Source organism: Eptesicus fuscus, chromosome 21 (genome assembly GCF_027574615.1).
Source record: "Eptesicus fuscus isolate TK198812 chromosome 21, DD_ASM_mEF_20220401, whole genome shotgun sequence".
In the NCBI taxonomy this organism is placed as follows: domain Eukaryota; kingdom Metazoa; phylum Chordata; class Mammalia; order Chiroptera; family Vespertilionidae; genus Eptesicus; species Eptesicus fuscus.
Window position 1 is genome coordinate 21,637,500 of NC_072493.1, and position 19,146 is coordinate 21,656,645.

At 58.6% G+C, this 19,146-nt stretch overlaps 1 protein-coding gene across 4 annotated transcripts; it reads right to left on the reverse strand.

The window, feature by feature from the left end:
- Nucleotides 1–704: 704 nt before the first annotated feature.
- Nucleotides 705–15,635, reverse strand: KCTD15 (potassium channel tetramerization domain containing 15). 4 transcript variants are annotated; one of them, XM_028143041.2, is made up of 7 exons: nt 15,487–15,635; nt 13,829–13,928; nt 12,297–12,389; nt 11,477–11,589; nt 5,987–6,131; nt 3,400–3,705; nt 705–2,226 (listed from the first exon to the last, which is right to left on the reverse strand). In XM_028143041.2, the coding sequence occupies exons 3-7, from the start codon at nt 12,360–12,362 to the stop codon at nt 2,068–2,070; spliced, it is 789 nt and encodes a 262-aa protein (XP_027998842.1). In that variant the 5' UTR covers nt 12,363–12,389; nt 13,829–13,928; nt 15,487–15,635; the 3' UTR covers nt 705–2,067. The 4 variants fall into 4 exon arrangements, with proteins under 4 accessions (XP_027998842.1, XP_008138010.1, XP_054566696.1 ...); XM_008139788.3 differs by having other exon boundaries at nt 11,477–11,652; XM_054710721.1 differs by lacking the exon at nt 705–2,226 and having other exon boundaries at nt 3,226–3,705; nt 11,477–11,652; nt 13,829–13,925.
- Between the last annotated feature and the right edge of the window lie 3,511 nt (nt 15,636–19,146).

Genomic DNA, 19,146 nt, shown 5'->3' on the forward strand with positions numbered 1-19,146 from the left:
TAAGCAAAGGAGAAGGCTAGCGAGTCTGTCCAGCAAATTAGATTGTACAGTGGGATGGCGCCTGCTCTGCAGCCCAGACAGGAAGCAGCCGTGCTCTGGTCCTCCAGGGGGGGGCGGGTTGAGGCTGGTGGCCTTTACCTGGCATGTAAAAGGGTCCTCATGGGTTAGAACACGAGGGCTCGGAGGAAAAATACAAAAAGGCTCCTTTAAATGGGAGGCCTCTGTGAATGCCTTCCAACTCCTCCGCTTGGTAACAGAGGCACCCAGCCTTGAGCTGCGCTGGGGCCACGGACCCTCCTCAGCCAGGGGCCGCACCGCCCCCGCTGGCCTGAGCTGTGGACTGTCCCCTTCTCCTGCCATATTCTGTGGGGCTCTAACGAGGATGTCAACCTGAACCAAAAGCCAGAGAGAACGAAAATCTCAAGCCTTTGACTGGGTTCAAAAGCCCCGGACACCTTCCGTCGGCCTCCCCGTCGCCATCGGGTTAGGGGCTGGGAGTGGGAAGGCGGACTGTGCTGCCCACCGGGGACAGGCACAGCGAGGAAACACCCACACTCCATCGAAACTACTGGCCAGCTTGGGACCTTGCCCCTCCCCCGAGCGCGCTGGCGGTGCTTCCTCGACCTGAACTGAAGGAACAGAGGGAGGCCCCCCCCCCCCCCCCCGTCCTCCCCTTCTCCCGCCCCGTACAACATCCAGCATGGGAACCCACTGCGGCTTCTGCACAGGACGGAGCCTCAGTCTTTTGCTTTACAGCATCGTTTATGGCATGAACTAGGAACAGCGTGTGTCCACACAAACACAATGGTACATCATCATCTTTACAATATTAAAGGAGTCATATACATAAGTCTACAGGCATTGGAAGCAGGATGGCTGGGCGCCCCATCCACCGAGCAGTGGTCTGTGGTCTCTCCACCCCGGGAAGAGCCCGCTCGGCCACGTGTGACAAGGCGGGGGTGTCCATCGTTGGGCCTGTCGTCTGAGAGGCAGCAGGTCTGTGAGGACCCCTCGGGGCAAGCGTCCCAGGTGTGCCCATGTCCAGGTCTTACTGGCGAGCTAGTGTAACAAATTTCATCAAAATTCAGTGTGCCTATTCGTGTGGGAGACCAGAGCTGGGGACGGCTTCCTGAGGTGGGGGACCCGGAGGAGCTACTGACAGGTGGGCCCTTCACCGAGGGGCCCATTCCTGAGGTAAGGATGCCAGGTGGTCCTGTGGCTGGTCTGGATGGGAAGAGACGCCTCCAACGCCCCAGCGGCGAGGAACACAACCGACTGGAAGCCCCTGGGCCTAGGTCAGGTGATCTACCAAGTGTGGCCCCAGGTCACAGCAAAGGTGAGGGTCTCGGGTGGCTCCACAGCCATCCATCCCCCACACCCAAACCACCCTCCTCCCAGCAGCCCTGCTCCCTGGGGGCCCTGCTTCAGCTCCTACGGCACTGCCCTCCCTGCACGCCCCTGGAGCAGGGACCAGAGCTCTCCACGCCCCACTCCCGGGCACACGTGGGCCGGAGCGCCAGGCCACTCTCCCACCATGCGGGCGGGCATGCGCAGGTCTGACGGAGAACGAAGCACCAGATAAAGAAGTGTTGGTCCTTGCCGGCCTCTCTGGCTTGTGCAGTTAGTTGCTTCTGTTTTTAAATACTGTAGAAAAATAAGCCATCTCTGATGCAGAGACCCACTGGAGCCTGCCACATGTGGAGAAGGACGAACAGCTCCTCTGCCGTGGGCTGGGGAGGCCAGGGCCGACTCCGCCAGGGCGGCCCCAGGGCCCTGGAGGACGCTGCGCCAGGCTGGGGAGCCAAGGGGCACCGGGAAACTGGCGGCGGAGTTCTCACCGAGGCTTCTGTGGGCCGCACCAATCCTCCGGAAAGCATGCCTCCAGCACTCCATTCTGTTGCAAGACACCTGGGCCCCGGGGCTCCCTGGGCGGGCCCCGGGCCCCCCAGCCCCACCCTCAGTCTCACGAAGATCGAGAAGCAGGCAGAGGCAGCACTCCCCGGCACCGTCCGCAGGTCCCTGGCCGTCCCCAGGGCCAGGGGCCTCAGGTGGGCACGGAGGCAGGGCCTAGTCCAGGGGCTCCTGCTTTATCCGGACAGCGGTGGGGGTGGGCTGTGGTCGCCGCTCCTCCCGGCAAAGCACATACTCGCTGAACTGGGAGGAGTCCACGCCACCCCCGCAGGACGCAGCCACGCTGAAACCCCTCTGGAACAGCCTCTCCAGGACCTGCGGGAAGAAACAGGGGTCAGCCATGCCCAGCTGCAAATCTGCCCTGGCTGGCCTGGTGGGCAGCTGGGCCCTGGCCTGGGCAGCTACCGTCTCCTGTTAACACCGCACGTCTCACAACAGAGGTCCAGAACCACCAATTGGGCAAAAACAGGCGGGGCAGAAGCGGCCAGGCTCCGGGGCCCCTCAGTGACCAAGTCTGAGTGCGCTGCAGCCTGCAGGGTCCACAGCCCGGCTCAAGGTGGGAGAAAGAGCCTCAGGGCTCCCCCTGCCTCTTCTCGGGGTGTGACCTGCCCGTCTCTCCGGACCTGTGGTCCCAGGGCCCCTCCTCACTGAGACCTGCCCCTGGCCTCTGGGCAGCCACCTGCTTCCCTGAGCTTCAAGTCCCAGATGGCTTGAGGCCCGGGGGCTCATCAGCTCACGGGAGCTGGGGTGGAGAGGAGGCGGCGTCCTCTCTGTGTCTGAGTCTCTTGCAGGCCTCCGAGTCCACATGGGTTTGTGCCTCTGTGCGGGGTGGGCCAGTCCCTGCCGGACACCTGTGTCCTGAAACCAGCAAGTTCTGAATGGCAGCCGGTGGGATGTGCGCGTGGGGGGCACTTTCCCTACCAAGTCCACTCTGCCCCACACCTGAAACAGGGGTGTGCTCTTGGGTCTGGAAGGGCTGGTGGACAATGGTTCCCCTCTCCATCTTGGGCTTTCAGACCCATCCAGGGAAAGCCAGTCCGGAATCGCTCTGGGCAGCCCATCGGCCGCCGGCGGCCCGGTCGGCAGGGAGAGGAAGGGGCTCCAGGCCACCTCCACGCTCCGCCTCTGACCTGCCGCTCCCGTTGTCTGGGTTTCATTTGAATCCAAACTCAGACTCTGGGTGTCAAATGAAGCACTCTTTGTTGAAAGTACTTTGGACATTTTTTACAGAACACCCTTTCGGAACAAAAAAAAAAAAAAAAAGAATCGAGTACAGATCAATTTTTTTTAAGTCCACCCCCCAGGCGCCATCATTTAATTATGAGCAGGCCATAAATTATGCATCCATACATTGTTGCCTTTTCTGCGAGGTGGCAGGGAGGGAGGGATTCGCCATCTCAGGGGCCGCGCCTCGCTCCATCTCCCCCAGCCGCCGGAGGGGTCTGGGGGAAACAGGGGTGAGGCCGGCGGGGCAGACGCAGCCCTCACCTGCACCGAGTTGAGCCGGCAGTAGCCGTTGAGCGGGAAGCGGATGACGTGGGTGGGGTCCTGGTTCCAGCCGGCGTTGACGGAGTTGCACATGACGTCCCCCGTCTCTGGGAAGACCTCCTCGATGAGGGCCTTCTCGCCGCTGAGGGCGATGCGCTCGCCCAGGTCCGGCGTGACCCGCACCACCAGGCAGTCGCAGGCCCTGCTGCGGCGCCGCTGCTCCTGCTCCTGCTGCCAGCGCTCCAGCTCCCGCACCATGGGCTGCAGCTGGTAGTAGCGTGCCTCCTCGTACAGCAGGCTGAAGTCCTGGGGAACAGCAGGCAGGGCGGAGGGAGGTGGGCGCCAGGAGGGCCTCCTCTCACCATTCCGCAGAACTGAGAACCCCCCCCCCGCGGCCCCCGGGGCACAATGTGAACTGGGATGATTGTGCCCATTGTACAGATGGAGAAAATGAGGCTCAGCTGAACGTGCGCAAGGAGTCTAGCCTTGCCCCCAGGGCCGCGGCTGGTGTCCATCTGGGCCAGACCCCCTGAGCCCTTCCATCGGGCCCAAGCCCTCAGGGAGGCTTCACTCCTCCCCCACCCCCTGAAGTAGAGAGAAGCCTCTGGAAAGACCAGGAGGCTAGACTAGAGGAGCCTGAAGCTGTCTCGGCCTGGGACCTGCTGCCTTCTCAGAATCCCAGAGGGGAGGAGCTCACTTGCCCTGAAAGAGCACACGGCTCTGCAGGGAGGCAACACAGATCTGCCGCGGCTGGATTTTCGGCATCCTCATCTGCTAGCCCTGAAGCCCCGATCACCTGTAACTGAGCTCCTCTGAGCCTGTTTTCTCTTCTATAAAATGCATGTGGACACCCAGTTCAGGGAAGGGGGTGAGCATTTTAAAGGACAAGAGCTGCCAAGGGCCTGGCCAGCCCCTGAACTAGCAGGCTGCATGAGGAGGGCTGGGAAGGGGCGCCCATCTCTCACCAGGCAGGCAGCCCCCTCCCAGGATGGACGGGCTCACACAAACTATCCCTCACACACCTGTCACCCACACCTGCCCCAGCCCTGTGTAAGCCGAGAGTACCCATGACTCATGCCACTCAATGGGGCTCAGATCAAGGTCAACCGGCGAACCTGAGGACCCCTGGGGGAGAGGCAAGGAAGCCGGACACAAAGCAGGGCCTACCTGGCATTTGCTGGCTCCAGCCTTTGGAACCGCCCAAAGGGAGGCCTGTCGGGGAACCCCTTCTATCCCTCCACAGCGGTTCCTTAGCCCCACCCTGGGCTTCTACTCGCATGTGCTCCTTAAGCGATATCTGCACAGCAAACAACTCCCACACCTTAACCCCAGCCCAGAACGCCTTCGCCCAACGTCCCACCGGCAATTCCGTGCAGGAGTTGGGTGCCGCACTCCCCCCAGGCCTCTCCCACTGCTGGGCCTCCACAATCCACTCAGACAGAAGCTGCAGGCCGGGAGGCACCCTCAAGAGCCCTTGACCTCCACCCCCAACCCCCTACCCATACCCTTTCTTAAATATGTCTAACCTGCCACTGGGCTCCCTCTTCACAGCCTCCACCCTGGTCCAAAGCCTTCAAATAACCCCTCTTGGCCTCTTGTTCCCACCCGCCCTCCCTACAGCCTTCTCCCCACCGCAGCCAGGGCAATCGGTTTGCAAACCTGATGGTCATTCCCCCAGCCACCCCTCCTCAGGACCCTTCCCCTGCATTCAGGGTGAAATGCCAAGTGCTGAACCAGCCACCCAGGTCCTGACATCAACCAGCAGCCTCCCTTCCCGCCCTCCCCGCTCACACAGCCCCAGGCTAACACCTTCTCTCCGGGTCAGGCGGTCCTGCTCCTTGCCACCTTGCCTCCTCACACCTGTTTGTCCCCTTCCCCCTCCACCTCCCAGAGAAACATCCTCCGTGACTCCTTCTCGGAGCTGGAATTCTGTGGCATTCTAGTGTTTTTTGTTGAACATCTATCTTCCCACCGCATCCTAAGTGCCATGGGGACAGGACCTACGTCTGCCTTGTTTCACTGTCTTTTCAGCCTGAGTTTGGTGGTCGGGACCCAGGAACTAAGTTGGATGGAGGACAAAACAGCCCCAGGGTCACTGGTCCTCTGGGTGCCAGAAGGAAGAAAGGCCACCTGCTGCTGAGTGGGGTCGCCCCGGCCTGAGTCTCCTTCCTCCAGGTCCCCGGGGCCACGAAGGGGACCGGCACCGAGGCAGGATCCTCGAGAGACCTGGACGGGTCACCTTTCGTTTGCAGGGTGTTTGCTTTGGATCTGGGTTTCCTCCCTGCAAACGGCCACCAAGAAACAGATCTAGGAACCGCTGACTCCTGCAACTCCCACACACAAGTCTTCAACACGACAAAATGTGAAACCAGGGTAAGTGCCACTGCTTAACTGTTGTCACACCCTGATAAATAAGCTAAAAATGTGAGAAAACAAAATTAGTTTAGAAAAACTGATTTAGCCCTTGGCGCCATCGCTTAACTTTTTATGGTTGCTATGACGACCGCGGGTCCACTTATTAAGTCACAGCGTCCCCTGTGTAATGCCACCGTACAGGCAGCAGGGTCGCCGCCGGCTACAGACTTACCTTGAAGTCATCGGGTAGCAGCAGTTTTGACGTCCGCAGGAAGCTCAGGACATAGCGGAAAATCTCCCCATCCCGGTCAATGAAATAGTGTTGCTTCAAACTGTCCAGGACGATGGGCTCAGTGCCATTGAAGAGGCGGCTTATTCTGGGAGAGATGAGGGTGGGATGTCTGATGGAAGGGCCAGTCCACCTACCCCAGCCCCACGCCTCAGGGCCGGCCCTGCTGGAGGGATGAGGGGCCTCACATGGGTGACTGAAACTGGACCAAGCCTGACGGATGTCTGTATACACCAGAGGCAGCCAGGCCACCAGCACAGCAAGCATCACAAGCCACAGCCAGGGAGACACACCCACTACATACACCCGCCCGCTGACATGTGTGTCACAGGCCTGGAAAATGACAGCAAGACATAGACACAGCCTCCTTGGCCCCCTCCCCCTCCCCCGCCCCAAACCCTAGCCAGACAGACTCACCCAAAAACTCCCACCAACCATCAGACACCCTAGCCCACAGCCACACACGCAGTGAACACACGTAAAGCAGCCAAGACAGTCTTGGGTCCCACACATCCATGTCATCCAACCCACAGGAACGAGCATCAGATGTGACACATCTGGGTAACAAGCACAGGGTCACATGGTCCCTCCCTCACAACACACAAATCGCAGGCGGACCTAGACACATCTGGGCAAAGGACACACCAGCCAGCACAGGTCAACCAGGGACACGGCTATGTACCTGAGCAAACTCACAGATAAACCAACAACAGCCACTCATCCAGGGAGCCCTAGGGGAGATCCCAGGGAGGCAGGAGGTTCTGCACGCGTGCTTGCATGCTACAGGGCACACAGGTACACACACACCACTATGTAAGCACATACACCATAGTGCACAAAGGTGTGCACACCTGGGAGGGGAGACAGGACCCAGCACCCTGTCCTCTGAAGGGCAGTGGTTCTGACAGAAACTCAAGGAGCCCTTGAGGCCGGTCTGCATCCACTCCAGGGAGGAGGAAGCAGGCCTAAGAGCCAAGGCGCTGGCCCCCCGAATGCCCAGGGCAGCAGGCTTTGGTTTGGCTAACCTCCCCTGCAGATGCCAGGCCCAGCAATGGACAATCAGGAGCCACAAAGAGGGGTGTTGACCGCCAAGAGCTTGACTCAGAAATAGGGGGAAGGTTGGCAGGGTCTTCCCAGTGACAGCGCCTCTAGACACCCTTCCGCAGGCAGGGCGCACACGTGCCCACTAGCCCCGCCCAAGGCTGCAGCTCCTCCGCACCGCCTGGGGGAAGGGTGGCCCTGGCCCGAGAGCCACGCCTTCCAGTCCAGCCTGTACAATCTGATCCCCAAGGCCCGTCCCTCTGCCTGGCATGGACCTTCCAGGGTCACGCCTCTCTCCCCTAGCAGCCTAGCCCTCTGTCCATTCAGGTGGTCATTGTGCCCGAGGCCCTGCCCTGCCCCTGCCATTGTGCACCAGGGCACATGAGCTGGGCAGAAGCTGAGGGGTTAGCGCCCCAAAGCCTCTTTCAGGGCCTCCCACCTGCACCGTCCTCCACTCTGGTGGCCTGGCATATTCAGGCATCAGCTATGAGGGTCTGCCCCGGTGTGGAGCAGCCCAGCCCCTGTCCGAGTGGGACTATATAGAACAGTGATGGGCAACCTTTTGAGCTTGGTGTGTCCAACTTCGCCAAAAAACTGAGCATAACTCGGGTAGTGTGTCACTTTGAGGAAAAAACTAACTCCAAGACTCCAGTCGCAAATGTTTCATCCTCAGGAGCAGCAAATGTTTCATCCTCGGCATGCGGCCGCGTGTCATCAGAAATGGCTACGCGTGTCAGTGCTGACACGCGTGTCATAGGTTCGCCATCACTGATATAGAAGAACAAGGCTGCCCAGCTGGCATGGCTCAGTGGATGAGCGTCGACCTATGAACTCCGGAGGGGGAGGTCACGGTTAAGATTCCCAGTCAGGGCACATGCCTTGGTTGTGGGGCTCAACCCCCAGTAGGGGGCGTGCAGGAGGCAGCCAATCAATGGTTCGCACTCATCATTGATGTTTCTCTCTCTCTCTCTCTCCCTCTCCCTTCCACTCTGAAATCAATAAAAACATATCTTAAGAAAATAAAAGAGCAAGGCTGCCTCGTGGATGGGCACAAGCAGGTCAGAGCCTGCGGTGAGGTGTGGAGGCCAGAGCCGGTGGAACCAGCGCTGCAGTCACCCAGATGTAACTCATCTCAGGGCTCCACAGGCCATCGAGCCCTACCCACCCCCCTAGGCCTGGCGACAACAGTACTGGGGGGCACACCCCCACTGGAAAGCCTTGAGGGCTCCATGGCCTGTCCCAACTGTCAAAGGCCCCAAGACCTGGCCTCAGCAGAGCTTGGGTGTTCCAATGTCAGACTGAGACTGGAGACAGACGGGACAGCCAAGGGCCTCCACATGGCATCGGCAGACAGATGAGCCAGCCATTCCTAAGCCCCGTGGAACTCACTCCACCCTCCCTGGCTGAGCTCAAACCCTCGGTGCAGCCAGCTACGTTCTAGGTTTGGCTGCGTTGCCGGTCCCTCTGGTGTCAGGGCGGCTGGGGCTCCAGACCGTCCTGTCAGTCTCTCAGGACTCGGAATCCACCCACGTCCTGGGGCTGACTGGGTTCCAGGCTGCTCATTGGTCCCCGACTAGAAGGTGTTCGGTCTGTCTTATTTCAGGACTGGCTGGTTCTAGATCTTTCCATGATTCACCGTATCTTCACAGGACCAAGGCTTTCATGCCCTTGGGGTCTGAGGCTACCAAGAATGTGAGTAGGTTGAGGGAAGGTTAGGTCAGTCACCACAAAGGAGCAGCAGACACACACAGGGCCTTAAAGTCAGCTCCTGCCCCGGGCCACCCTCCGAGGGAGGCTTCAGGGTTTGGGTGCCAACTTCAGCGGCTCTCCAGGGAATGGCTGGTCGTTCGGACCCAGCGGACAGGGATCTTCTCTTTATTTTTTTTTAAGCTTTGGTTCCAATTTCCTCAATGTTTCAGGGGAAGGTTTTATTAGTTCTGAAGCTCCTGGACATCTCAGTTTGTTGCTTCCCACAGCCAGGAGGGCTGGGAGAGTCAGGTTGTGATGGCAGCAGCTAAACAATGCCCAGCAGGCAGGCAGGCATGAGCGGGGTGTCAGCCCCGGGGAGTCTCTGTTCCGCTGCCTCTGAGCAAGGACTGACTGACAGCTGTTCTGGGGCCAACCAGTGGCGGCACCTGTTCCTTGTGTCAGAACCACCCCCACCAGCCAAGACTCAGAAGCCCAGGCGTCGTGCCGTAGGCCCCGGGACCTGAGGGTCTGGGCCACGGGTCCCTGGTCTCCCAGCCATGCCCAGGACGGGACTCGGGCACTTTTACACTGAAACTCCCCAGGGGACCTTAACACTTTGAGTGCTCCATTTCCAGGTGACTCACAAAGCGATACTGGGTAAGGGACTACTCTTGGTTTCCAGAAATGGAGTGAAAAACAGTTATTTTAATTGTAATGATTCGCTCAAAGAGGGATGAGAGGGATCTGAGGGGCCCTTGCCAGCACAGCTGCCTGACCCACTGTCCCCTGGCTGTCCTACAGGTCCCCCCGGCCTCCGCGCCAAAGCTTCAGGCTAGGGAAGCAGGTCGCCTGTACGCCAGAAACCATCAGACAGAACAGCAGTGAGCCCGGCCTCAGGAAAGAATGCGACTGCCACCTCCTCTGGGTACATCCAGCAGCCCAGGAGCCACAGGGACCTCAGCTCCTCAGCCCGTGGGTCCACCCCACCTCACAGCAGGACCACAGGGCACGGACAAGCTGCACTGTGGGCCTCGTGTGTGTGTGTGTGTGTGTGTGTGTGTGTGTGTGTGTGTGTGTGTGTGTCGGCGGGAGGGGGGCGGGGGAGAACCCCTGCCCTCACGGCTCCCAGGTAGCAGCCTGGACACAAGAATGAGGAGGCCATTCCCTGTGGGCCTGGGCTGTGATCACTCCAGAAGGGCAAGTGTCTGATTTCAGGAAACTCTCTTCAGAGAGGCTGTGGGCAAGGGTTTTATGAATTTCACTCACAAACGTCGTCAACCAATTAAGGGGTGATCTATCTCAAACAACTCAGGAATGCCACAGAGGGAAAAATTGAAATGAAATAAACCGAATCCATCTCCTGTCCTAGACTAGGGCCCTGCAAGCCGGCGCACAGGCCAACACGGCTGACGTGGCCTCAGGGCTGACGCCTGCCCTCACCCCCATGGCCCAAGTGCCCCAGGCCTAGCCTCTTTCGGGCAAAGCAAATGAAGCCTCAACCACCATCTGCCCCCAGAATCCCCAGATTCTGAACTAGACCCTGCATCCACCTCAACGTGCCCTCCTCGAGTGAGCACCCCAGCCCCACGGAGGGCTCCACCCTGGCCCCACACCAGCCACCCTAACCGCCACCTCCGCACACTTAGGAGGCCTCTGTGCTCTGAGCAACCGCACTGACGACAGGCAGCCTGACTAGAAAGCTTCCCAGAGATGATCCCTCGGTGTCTGGGGGATTAATTAACTCCTCTCGCTATTTTAACCGTATGAAACGGGCGGTGCCCGTAGAGTTGGCCCTCCTGCTGCTCAGCCCTCAGCAGCGACTGCCTCACTGCGCCAGGAGCAAGCAGTTGGGGGCTCGGCAAGCAGCGCTCCACATCACCTCCCGGACAGCCTCAAGGGACCCACCCCAGCTCGGCTCAGCCCTGCTGCCCCTGGGAGGGAAATGCCCACGAGGCAAAAAGCAGGGGTGGGCAGCGCCCAGCGCCTCCCACAGATGGGCCCACAAGGCAGGAGTACCAGGGAGCTCTGCTGAGTGGGAGGCGGCAGGTTGGAAGGGTCCCGGTCAGAGAGGGTCCAGGGTCCATTTGCTGATGGAGCATGAGGCTTCTGCTTCTCCACAGCGGTTACTGTACCACCCCCACCCCCACCCCCAACCCCTCCCCGCCACAGGGAGCCTGCTGCTAGCCCTCAGGGCCCAGCAGTAGCCACACCAACAAAGATGGCCAATTGTAGCTTCCTCTCCTCCCCTGCCTATGCGATTTCCCAAGGGTTAGAATCAGAAGCAGGATGAAATACATGACCCCAAGAGGTACAACAGCATGGCTCACAGATGATCCCCTGCAAAGGCCAGGCCTAAGTCCCACTCAAAAGGAACCTAAAGGCATGTCAGATTCCCCAGCCAGCTGCTGGCCAGCTTCAGGTAGGACTGGCTCTGAATAAGTGGCTTCCGCCAGTGGGTCAGAAGCTCCTGCTAGCATTACCAATGCAGCCAGCTAAGGGTCACAAGTCCCCATGCAAACCAAGCAGACTCGGCCTCCCAAACCCTAGTTCCCTTTGGCGGGAGGGGGAGGGCAGGGGTTGGAGGGGAGGCTGCAGGGCCCTGCCGGTTGGCTGGCAGCGAAGACAGACATCACTGGTAGCAGGCTGCAGATGCTGCCAGTCACCACGATAAACCTGGTAAAATACAGGGGGCTCGGCTCTTACCTGGAGTCGGGGTACTTGGTGAGCGTGGCCAGGCTGCTGGTGTACATGTGGCCGCCCACGTCAATGTGCACGGGTGCATTGGACTTGGTGAGCTGGGCTGGCAGTGGGATCCCCTGGGCAGCCAGGGGAGACACGGGTGACCGGGTGAGAGACAACCGGGACATACTTCCTCCCTCCTGGAGACGGAATCGAGGCAGAAACAAGGGTTTCCTCACCACAGAGCTGTGTGCTCCCTTTATGACCAATGTGATCACAGATCTAATCAGATCACTTCGCCGGTGCCTGATCACACATTCGGCTGACAAATTATGGCCACCACTGTAATTAAGTGTATTTGCATCATTCTCTTCAAAGGACCAGAGGGAAAAAGAAAAGATGCTTATTAGCAATAAGAAATCAAGAGGAAAAAAAAAAAAATTTCAAGGTGTCAGCCTCCAGGGGCATAAAACAAACTGCAAAATTCTAATTAAAGGTCGTGGGCTTATGTGTTAGATGTGAAATATCCCCTGACAAACGAATCACCGATTTGTGAATTGGGATTCAGGGGTTTTTGCAAGTTTGTCTCAGTAACGAGACACCTCTAAATTAGTGACTTCCTCAGCACCTAAGGCGTTGAGTTCTATACGTGTAGTAAATTTCACATCAAATTAAGAGCATTTTTGTTTCAAAAAAAAAAAGCATAATCGTATAGTCAGTCAACAGCCATCTCTTGAATGCCGCAGCTACGAGGAAGGGCAGCCAGGCCAGCCAGGGAGCAGGCACTCGGGAAGAGGGCAAAGAGGCGACCACCATGCTGACCAGTCCACCCTCTGGCTCTCACCTCGGTTCCGGCGCTGCCTTGGGCGTGAAGCGAGGACCCGCTCGGTCGCTCCTTGCGGTGAGGCATCTAGGCTTCCATCACTGCCCGGAGTATCTGGGAAGCACCGACAAACCAGACGGTTTACTCCTCAAAGGTCATGGGCACCGTGTCTTCCATGGAGTCAAAGACGCTTCGAGTCGTCCTTTCTCACATGCTCTCCTGGACCCCATGCCTACTACATGGCCTTCTCCAGATTCCGCCCACCGCTATCCTACCCGCACACCCTAAAGAATGCATTCGGGCCATAGCAAATCACTTCTCTCTTTCTCTCTCTCACACACACACACACACACACACACACACTCTCTCACATGTGTTTTCTGAGAGCTCCATGTCTGCTAACTCAGCTAATGACAATACTGAAACATATGCTCACCGTAATTGCCCAAAATGTTTCAGAACAAATCTGATTTTCCCGGTATTTTGGTTTAGAGCCATGTTACCAAGCGTGTCTCCTCTTGCATCAACAGACAACCCTGTGGACCACTGTGCAGGGAGGATCCCCCACCCTCTATGAGATGGGGAGCTCAGGACCTCTCAGACCCCCAGATGGTCTTGTCTGTGCCTCAGGCCCTGTGGGATGACTCCCCCCCCTCCCCCGGCCCCGCTCCCCCAGGCATCAGAGAGCTGGCCAGAAAAAATCCACAGTGGCTCAGCAAATGGACCCCATCTCCTGCTCCTCCGCACGGTCACTCAGCACCTTTCCTCTGCTCCACAGTCACCTGAAAAGAATTTGTTCCTCAGTAGAAGCCACTCCAGGGCTCTGTACAGAGCCTGTGAGGAGGGCGGAGAAGAGCAGGCTTATGCAGCCCTTTCCAATCTCATGGGGCTGGGAGGAGGGCATGCACAGTTACTATCACCCTCCCCACCGGCTTCCACAAGCCTCACCCGGACTTGTCTCTTGCTGGTTTAAAGGAGGGTGCAACCTCCCCTAAGGGTTGACTTTGTGCCTTGAAATTCAACATCCAATTCTGAAATATGGACCAAGGTCCAACGAGCACCAAATCATGCAAATGTTAAGTAAGGTTACTCTGTCCTGGTCCTGACAAGTTCCTTGACAGGAACCAGGGTGGGGGGTGGAGGTGCTATTAGGGAACAGAGACGTTTCATTTATACCCTCACTGGGGGTGCTGCTGCTTTTGGCATTCCTGAGTTCCAGTCAGCTTTTTAAAAAGCAGGTCACTCATCTCAAGGAAGTTCTGAGAAACCAAAACAGATCTCCAGAATGGGCTGTCCTGCCGCAGGAGGCTCTGCCGGGGCGAGGAGTCAGAAGGAAAGCCACGCTGAGGACAAACTGTGCTGGAAGGACATTCTGATGGATCTTCCTTCTATCAAAAGCAACTGCACACAGTTTTCCCTACTGCCAGGACACTACTCAAAAGTGACACCGAACACCCCGCACCCATCACAAAAAGCTGCTCCCTGCCATTCCCACCCCGGCCTCTTTCCCGTCGCAAGCACAACCTGCGGTTCACAGCAAACCGGAAACTCACCATTGGAAGCCCCAGGCTTTACGCCTTGACCAGAACCTCCAGTGCCCCCTCTGACCGACGCATCTGTGCTGGACAACGACCCCTTTCTCCGAGACCCCTGCTGAGGTCAGAAGCAGAAAGTGAGTGCAGGGCGACACAAGCTCATTCCGCCAACATCAGCATCAAACCCATGACCCGGCGCCAACACCCGGCCCTCCCGAGGCCGGCCAAACAGCCTGTTGCGGGGCCCACGGGTTTCCAAACGGGCTAGGGATTGACCCGCTTCTCCGAGCTGCGGCGGGAGCCCCAGACCCGCGCCCGCCCACCACTGCCGAGCCCCGCCCGCCCGAGCAGAGGGAAGCGAGCAGAATGCCACGCTCATTTACACACAAAATGATTTTGTGTCCCATTGTGCTCGCAGTTGTTCAGCTCTCTGGGGGTGATTAAACTGGCTGAGCTGCGGCAGCTTGAGACGATTTCACTAAATCGCTTCTTCGTGAAGTCGCTTCTTTTGCTAAGCTGTTATTTTAGCCATAAAAGGTAAACAGAAGGCGCCTCCCTACTTCTCTTCAGCTCTGCACCCTGGGCGCCAGCCCGGGGCGAGATTGGCCTGGGGGGGTGGGGGGTGGGCCAGGAGCGAGGCCCGCGAGCCACCTGGTGCGCGCCAGCCCCGCCGCGAAGCCCGCCGGCCGGTGTGAACTTCAGGGAGCCTGGAGCCGGCTGGGCCCAGGCCCGCAGCGCCGCGGGGCGGGGGTGGCCACGGAGCCCGAAGAGCCTGGCAGGGTGGGGAGGGGTGTGTGGCGGGGGCGGAGGACAAAGTTAAATCAAGAAGCAGACACTTGGGAGACCACAGATGGGAAGCTTGCCTAATTAAGGACGTAAAAGCGCTTTTGTTCTCAAAGTTTATTGTTGGCGGGATTAAAAAAATTAATTGAAACTAATGCTGTTATTCAATGCAGTTAAATTCCTTCATGCACATTTGAGGGAGTGAAAACTTGAAGCTTATTCTGCAGTCGGGGTGCGGGGGGGGGGGGGGGGAGGCCCGGGAAGACCAAAAGGCGCTTCGGAGACGGAAGGAGGGATGTTTGGGAGTGTGTGTCCGGTGCGCGCGTCCAGGCGGGCAGCAGAGACCCGGAGGCGGCGACCGCGTATCCGCGCGGCCGCCCCGGAGCCTCAAACCCTGCGCGCCTGGGACGACCAGCAGCGCGCCGACCCCTCCCGCCCCATTTCGCACTCACGGGGTAGGCGTCAGAGGACGCACATCTGTCCCGTTAGAGACTTTTTCTCGCTCTGATTTGAGCGCCAAGCCGAGCCCCGTCTGCCCCAAAGCCTCAGCTGCATGAGCCCAGTTTTGACCCCGGAAACTCACCGCCCTGCAACTGGGGCTCCAGTGCTGGGGCCTGAACCCGCCTCCTCCCCCCAACCCCCCCCCCCCCCCCGCGCTGCAGGAAGCGCCGAGCCCGCCCGCGTGGGGAGGGTCTACCCTGGGCCAGGACCAGCCCACGTGGGCAATCACCCCTCCCGCGCCAGGCCTTTGTGCTGGGTGCCCCCGCCGCCCAGCACACTGGGACAAAGCAGCCACCCCCGCCCAAGTATGAACCCCGACTTTCTCAGTATCGCAGCCACTTTGGGGGCAGAGGTGCGTGGCGCAGAGCGGTGGCCGCCCTCGCGGGGCTTACCTCGGAGCCGGAGCGGGGGATCGGGCTCGGGCACGGCCCCCGCCCCCCGCAGCCGCCGGTCTCGAGCGCCTGGCGCAGCCTCGCCGCCTGTGCTCGCTGCGCGGGTCGCTCCGGTCTCGTCCTGGAGTTACTTTCTCTCTCGCCCCCAACCCTCCCCCCCACCCACCCCTCCCGCCCCGGCCCCCGCTTCGCGCGGCCCCTCGCGGCGCGGCGCGCCGGGGCCTCCCCACCCCGCCCTCCCCTCGCCTCCTCCCCTCCTCGCAGCCGCCGCCACCGCCTCCTCCTCTTCGCGCCGCTCTCCGGCTGCCCTCCCGCCGCTCCCACCTCCTTTCCTCTCTCCTCTCCAGCGGCCTTCCCTCGATTGCTGGCGAGAAAACCAGCCCCACGCCCCAGCCCGTGGCCCGAGCCCCGTGGCGGCCGAGCCTGGACGCAAAGGGCAACGATTCGGGCCCAAATTACCCAGCGCGGCGAGCGCGAGCGGGAGCGCGCGGCGACTCCTGGCTCGGGGCTCGGCTGCGCCGCGGGGCAGAGGATTAGAGTCGCAATTAGCTCCGCGCGCCCGCGCCTGCCGCGCTCGGCGACAGAGATGCACTGTTTCCCCTCCTTTCGCCGGGCGATTCCCACCCGCCTCCCAGAGCCCGGGCGGTCCCGCCGGGGCCCCCGCCAGGACCCTCCCGGGAGCAGTGCACCCAGGCCCCCGCGCCCTCCGCTGCCCAGTCCCCCGCCCCCCGCCAACCGGCCACGCGGCGCCCGGGCCTCCTCTGGGCTCAGAAGGGGGCGGGGGAGAAGCTGATTTTAATCATTGTCATTTCATCTGATGTAATATTTCCCCGGGCGCTTTCAGCTGGGCATAAATTTTCGGCTCCCAAATAAGTAACACAGGGCACGTTTCTCACATTTCTTGACTCCTCGGTTACAAAGAGGAGAGAGCTGCCGCCGCCACGGCGCCCGGGGCCAGGGGCGGGACTTGGGGAAAAACTGGGCTGCGAGTCGGCCGGGGCTGGAGCGGAGCCGGGGGCCAAGTCCACCCCTCCCCCTCCCCGGCCTTCCTCTCCCGGTCTCAGCCCGGACCGCCCCTCTCCCGTGGAGCCGAGCCGCCCGTGACGTCTACGGACACGCGGTTGGCCACCGCGGGGGAGGGGCGCGCGGGGGGCGCCCGGCCGGCCGCCCCGGGCCAGACGCGCCATTTCCTCTCCGCGCGCGGCGCGTAGGAGACGGCTGCAGTCAAGACACCCCACGGCGCTCAGGCCAGCGCCCGGGGCGTCCCTCCCAGGCCCCCGCGCCGGCTGCCCCTTCTTCCTCCCTTCCTACCTCCTCTTTCCCTTCCTCCGTTTTCCCTGGCGCCCCGCCCGTCCCCCACACCCTTGGACCATTTCCCGGCTCCTAGGAAACGGAGCGCGGGGCCGCGGGTGCGCTGGGCCTGCACTGCGCTCCGCGTCTGGCTCCTGGGACGCCGCGGCCTGAGCAGGCTGGTGCTGGAGGGAGGGTGGGTGCGCTGGGTCCGGGAGCGGCGCTGGGGCCCCCACCCCGAGTTCCAGCCGTACCTGGGCGCCCTCTAGCGGCCTCACTCAACTGGGGGCACGAGGGGTTGGCAGTGTGTGTGTGTTGGGGCGGGGGGGGGGCGCGCTGGTACCAGGTGGACGAAGTGGGAGGCCTGCTTCTCTAGACTAGAGAATCTCGCGCGTGGAAAGAGCGCCCGGACCGCGCTTCTGTAACTTCTCCACGCGGGAATAAGCAGAAACTTTCCTCCTAGGGGGAAGACGTTATTTATTTATTTATTTACTTACTTATTTTAGAGCTTGAACTACAGGAGAAGGGGGAAATTTTCTCATTAAAGTTACATCCCTGCAGTTAGTTCAATTACTTGATATATGCAGACGATGTTGTAAATTTATAGATTTAAATAGCTTATAAGGATGCCGCAGGCCCCATCAGTTAATATCCTTAATTTATGGATTTTTAGCTGCTCCTAGAACAGAAAGGGGCGGTGGAAGTAGGTCAGGGATCTGTGCAGCGGCTCCAGCCGACCCTGCGGACTGGCGCTGCTGGCTTTGGGCTCCCAGCTCCTGCCTGACAGCACCCCTCTTCTGCTCTCCGCACCCCAGCCAGGCCAGGCAGGTCTGCTCTGCGCCGTGGCTGACACCCCTAGTCGCTTCAGCACTGCACAAGACCAAGGGACAGCAAAGCCCCCATTTACACACACCCCACCCGCCATTGAAGAAATGGGCCCAGATAAGAAGTGAAGCAATACTTTGACCTCCAGAATCCTCCCTTAAAAGATGGCCAGGATCACAAATGAAGGAGGACATTGTAGGTAACCCAAACTTTTGAAGAGACGGACCCTTACCCCTTCCCAGGCCTTTAACTGCTTGCGGGGGGGAGGAAGGAGCAGATGGAAAAACACACCACGCTTATGTCTGAGACGCACAGACCCACGGAAAACCTGCTTGTCGTGGCCCTTGTGGCCCCCAGAACCCCTCACTCCTCTCTCCCTCTCTAGGTGCTGCTAGAGCTTTTTTGTTTTGTATTCAATATGGATGAATATATACATATAAATTAATACTTAAAAGATTGGTATGAACTAAACTATTTTAGGAAGCCACATGGCAATGTGATTAGTATTGGTATTCATGATTTAACATTTCTTTTCCCACTAGATGAAGTTTCTAAGATTTGCAAGGTACATGTCAAGGACGGGTGTATAAATGGATTTTTATTTATTCACAACTCCAAGACTAATTGCTTCTCTTTGCCTCAAGGCCACGAGATTGGTTTTAATATGACACTTCAAAAGTATTCATGGAACTACACAGATACCAAGTGTCATTGTTCAAGAGACAGATCTCACCATGGTACTGGTGACCCTGAAAATAGGATATTCCACTTTATTTTAAATTCCTATGTGGTGTTTTTTTTTAAGAGTTTCATTTTATACCAACTATATTAAAAATGCACAATTTAATCAAAACAAGAAATGACTATTTTGAGGGACCTTTATTTTCCTAATATTGCTGGAAACTGTGTTCATATTCCTGAATTCTTTTATTAAAGAGCTGAACTTTATGCATGTCATTAAGAAGAGTAAATTTGGGTCATAATTTATTCCCAGTGTTTTAAAAGTTCCTGGCCAAATGTCAACCATCGTTTACACTGAGAGACTTGGACTGTGAGAGGCATTTAAAGATCCCTAGTATATAAGGCAATGGTGAGGCTTTTTTTACATTGCAGATGTATAATTAGGACTGAAAACATATTGAAACATCTTGTGAAATACATCTGGGTCCAAGAGACGAAATTTGATGTGAGTCTAATCAGAATGTAACTTGCTTTATCAGTAGATTTGACTTGCATGTAAGCCATTGCAATTCGTGTTTTTAAAGCGGGGTCAAACCCGCTCTGCTTTGAGGCGCTCAGTCAGTGCTTGTGTGAAGCACACCAGGTCAGACCCTGCACCCAGGTGCTGCTGACAAGCCCTCAGTCTCCAGACGTTTCAAAGTGGCTTCCAGGGTGACCTCCACTTTGTTGTTGTTGCTGTTTGCAGACTGTGTTTTAAAATGAGGACCTTGCCCGGCAGGTGTGGCTCAGTGGTTGAGCATCGACCTGTGAACCAGGAGGTCACAGCTTGATTCCTGGTCAGGGCACATGCCCGGGTTTCAGGCT

What these genes read in the sequence shown, in the direction of transcription:
- KCTD15 (XM_054710721.1), bottom strand. Translation starts at nt 12,362, where the DNA reads ATGCCTCACCGCAAGGAGCGACCGAGCGGGTCCTCGCTTCACGCCCAA. An exon ending in AAGGCAGCGCCGGAACCGAG is followed by an intron (nt 11,653 to 12,296) that starts GTGAGAGCCAGA and finishes TTCCGTCTCCAG; the next exon opens with GAGGGAGGAAGTATGTCCCG. An exon ending in TGCTACCCGATGACTTCAAG is followed by an intron (nt 3,706 to 5,986) that starts GTAAGTCTGTAG and finishes GCTGTTCCCCAG; the next exon opens with GACTTCAGCCTGCTGTACGA.